Raw genomic sequence first — 3,546 nt, forward strand, 5'->3', positions numbered from 1 at the left:
TCAATGGATCGAAAATCAGATATTTAGATCACGAACATCATTCATTGTCTTATCAGGTTCACCATCATAACACTATCAGCATTTATTGTCTAGGTTGCATGGAAACAGAAACGGGTACGCGGAAGTGAAACCTTTCGGAAACGAAAAACGATTTTTTCTAAAATTAGGAAATAGAAACGTTTTGGAAACATATAGATATATATATATATATATAATAAAACACTAAATATAAAAATCATATCAAAAAGCTTCAAACAACAAAGCTTCAAAATATAAATTTTAAATAGTTTGATTAAAACACTAATAATATTATATATTTATATCTATTATAAAGTTTAATATTTCCAAATTATTTATTTATTAAGTTTTAAACTAAAAAAAAGGTTTTCGTCGTGTTTCCAAAACGGAAATGGAGTTTCCATCGTGATTCCAAACATAAATTTTTATGAATCGTGTTTTTGTGCCTTGTTTCCGAGTTTCCACGAGTTTTCCTTTCCGAAACGTTTCGGAAAAGGGAATCGGACCTCAAAAAGAGTTTCCATGCAACATAGCTTATTCTTGAGATTTTCCTTCTTAAATTTGTGGTAAACAATTATAACAATTAGTTTTAGAACAACCTCAGAAAACAATCTAACATAATTAGTGTAACTACAATTATAAATGATACACAATGACTTTATTAGAAAAGTACAGAACATTAAGCAGAAACCGATTTAGGTTTCATGATTAAAAAAAAACATTAAAATATTTTACCTTTTCCTTTGGTCGACTTTCTTAAATTGCCGATGATAGTCCAAGTGTCCAACCTTTGGTAACCTAAATGACAAGTAATAAACATAGTTTAGTCAAAACTACATATAATCCTTGCTAACATAACATTTGCTCTATCTGTGGGATGTTTGGACATACACAATCTGCATGTGCTCGAAGAATTGTGGAACAGTCAGTTGTTGCACCCCCTCCGGTGGTGTCGGATGGCTCAGGCGGTGCAAATCAAGGGGATGATGGTTTTACGGTTGTTCGCCGGGGGAGTCGTAGATCAGAATCGTCGTCGAAGCCGGTTGTATTTGGGGATGGGGAGTTCCAGAAAAGTATGGAAAGAAATCTGCAGGATATTACACATATCAAAGAGAAGGAGAATCTTTCCATATCAAACCGTTTTGGTAGCCTGTAGGAGGATTCTGTTATACCACTGATAAGGGAGGTTTCGAATATCTCGGGTGCTAATAAGGAAAACATATCTGTCCAGCAAAAGTCTCGTTATGTGAAGAGTGGAGGGCAAGGAACGAAGGGAATTGTGAATGGGCCAGCGGCCCAGTTGAAATTTCCTCTTGTTGTAGGCCATACAGGAAAACGAGGGGGTTCGAATAAAGCTGTTGGGTCTTATGGGCCTCAGAATAGAAAGCCACTGAATAAGCCCAATCGAGGTTTAATTTTTGGCCCAACGCGAGGGGAACCTCCACTGTCGGAATCCAGCAAGAGACTGCGGGTGGAGAAGGGGGATGTGTGTCGTGCGGGTGGAGCTTTTGTTCATGGGGCTGTCGGGAACCGACTGGGGGAGTCTCCGTCGTCGGATTTCACTAGTGTGGAGTCGTCTTCCCAGCAGAGTTTGGCCATGGTTCCGATGGATAGTGGATTGGTTGAGATTGATGACCCGATCCGGGGGTCGAATAGGGTTCAAGGGGCATAACAGTTCGCCCCGGTAATTCGATCTGTTTCTTATAAAGTTTTGATGAATTGCATTCTATGGAGTTGCCGGAGAACGAATAAGCCTAACTTTCGGCGGTCTATTCGTTATATTCTGAAAAAGTTTCCGTCTGATGTGTTAGCTTTGTTTGAAACGCATTCGAGTGAAGATAGAGCGCAGCGTATCTGCCAAGGTCTGGGGTTCGATAATGTATTTCGGGTGGACTCAACTGGGCATAGTGGTGGGATATGGATTCTATGGATATCTGGAGTTGGTGAGGTGACCATTAAGAAGTCTTCCCATCAGTTTGTCTATGCGACTTTGGAGAAGGATGGAGAGATCATACATTTGGTGGTAGTTTATGCAGCTCCATCGGCAAATCGCCGGGAGGGTTTGTGGGATGAACTGCGGAGCATGTTGCAGAATATTGTCGGTCCGATCATTATTGGAGGATATTTTAACACCATTGTTAGGCTGGATGAGAGAACCGGTGGGAATGGTTGCCTCTCTCCGGATTCACTGAGTTTTGGTGATTGGATTCATGATATGTCTTTGATTGATATGGGATTCAAGGGGAGTCAGTTCACTTGGAGGAGGGGTCGGGTTGAGAGAAACTATATAGCCAAGCGTCTTGACAGGGTGTTGTGTTGTGCGTCTGCAAGACTGAAGTGGCAATAAGCATCTGTTACTCACTTGCCTTTCTTTTCTTCGGACCATGCACCTTTGTATGTCCAGTTACAGCCACGAGTGAGTGTGGATTCTAGACGTCGTCCATTTCGCTTCGAAGCTGCCTGGTTAAAGCATGAGAGTTTCAAATCGATGTTGGAGACTTCCTGGAACCGCGAGCTTTCTACTCAGGCGGCTTTGAAAGAGCTCCAGCTTAAGTTGAAGACATGGAATAAGGAAGTCTTTGGTGACATTAATCGAAGGAAGGATAAGTTGATGAATGAACTTCGAGTGACTCAGGAGCAAATTGATTTGCATCCGTCAGATGTCCTTCTAGGTAAAGAGGCAGATTTGCTCAAGGATTTAGATGTGATTTTGGAACAATAGGAGATGGTTTGGTTTCAAAAATCAAGAGAGAAGTTTATTGCTTTTGGGGACAAGAATACTACTTATTTCCACACCTCCACTATTATTCGAAGGCGGCGAAACCGTATAGAGTTGCTGCGAGGAGATGATGGAACCTGGATCTCTAACGCACAGGAGTTGGAGTTGTTAGCGGTTAACTACTATAAACGTCTTTATTTGATGGATGATGTGGAGCAGGATGTGGTGAAGCTGCAAAAAGAAGGTTTTCCAGTCCTCTTTGGATCGGATTTGATGGAGTTGGGGAAGCCTTTTGTAGCTAAAGAGGTTGAGGTGTCTTTGCAGAGCATGGGGAAGTACAAGGCACCAGGACCTGACGGGTTTCAACCGGTTTTCTACCAGGACTGTTGGTCAGTTGTGGGCGAGTCTATGGTTTGTTGTGTCCTGGATTTCTTTAATTCAGGTGTACTCCCAGAAGCGATGAATGATGTCTTGATTGTGTTGATCGCCAAAGTTACGAAACCAGAAAGGGTGAATCAGTTCCGGCCTATAAGTTTGTGTAACGTTTTGTTCAAGATTATCACGAAGGTCATGGTTTTGCGACTGAAAAAAGTAATGCCATGGTTGATAGGTCCATCACAAGCTAGTTTATACCAGGAAGGTTAAGCACGAATAACATAGTCATTGTTCAGGAAGTTGTGCATTCGATGAGGAGGAAAAAAGGCCGGAAGGGTTGGATGCTACTCAAACTCGACCTTAAGAAAGCAAATGATCGGGTGCGATGGGACTTTCTGGAGGATACCCTGCAAGCAGCTGGTTTACCGGATGAT

At 41.8% G+C, this 3,546-nt stretch overlaps 1 protein-coding gene across 1 annotated transcript; it reads left to right on the top strand.

Moving 5' to 3' along the window:
• The first annotated feature begins 1,732 nt into the window (after window positions 1-1,732).
• Window positions 1,733-2,740, top strand: LOC147925389 (uncharacterized). The gene is made up of 2 exons (XM_087492598.1): window positions 1,733-2,326; window positions 2,423-2,740. The coding sequence occupies exons 1-2, from the start codon at window positions 1,733-1,735 to the stop codon at window positions 2,738-2,740; spliced, it is 912 nt and encodes a 303-aa protein (XP_087348724.1).
• Window positions 2,741-3,546: the final 806 nt, after the last annotated feature.

The sequence above is a fragment of the Camelina sativa genome, chromosome 16 (assembly GCF_030686135.1).
Source record: "Camelina sativa cultivar CO46 ecotype springtype chromosome 16, ASM3068613v1".
Classification (NCBI taxonomy): Eukaryota; Viridiplantae; Streptophyta; class Magnoliopsida; order Brassicales; family Brassicaceae; genus Camelina; species Camelina sativa.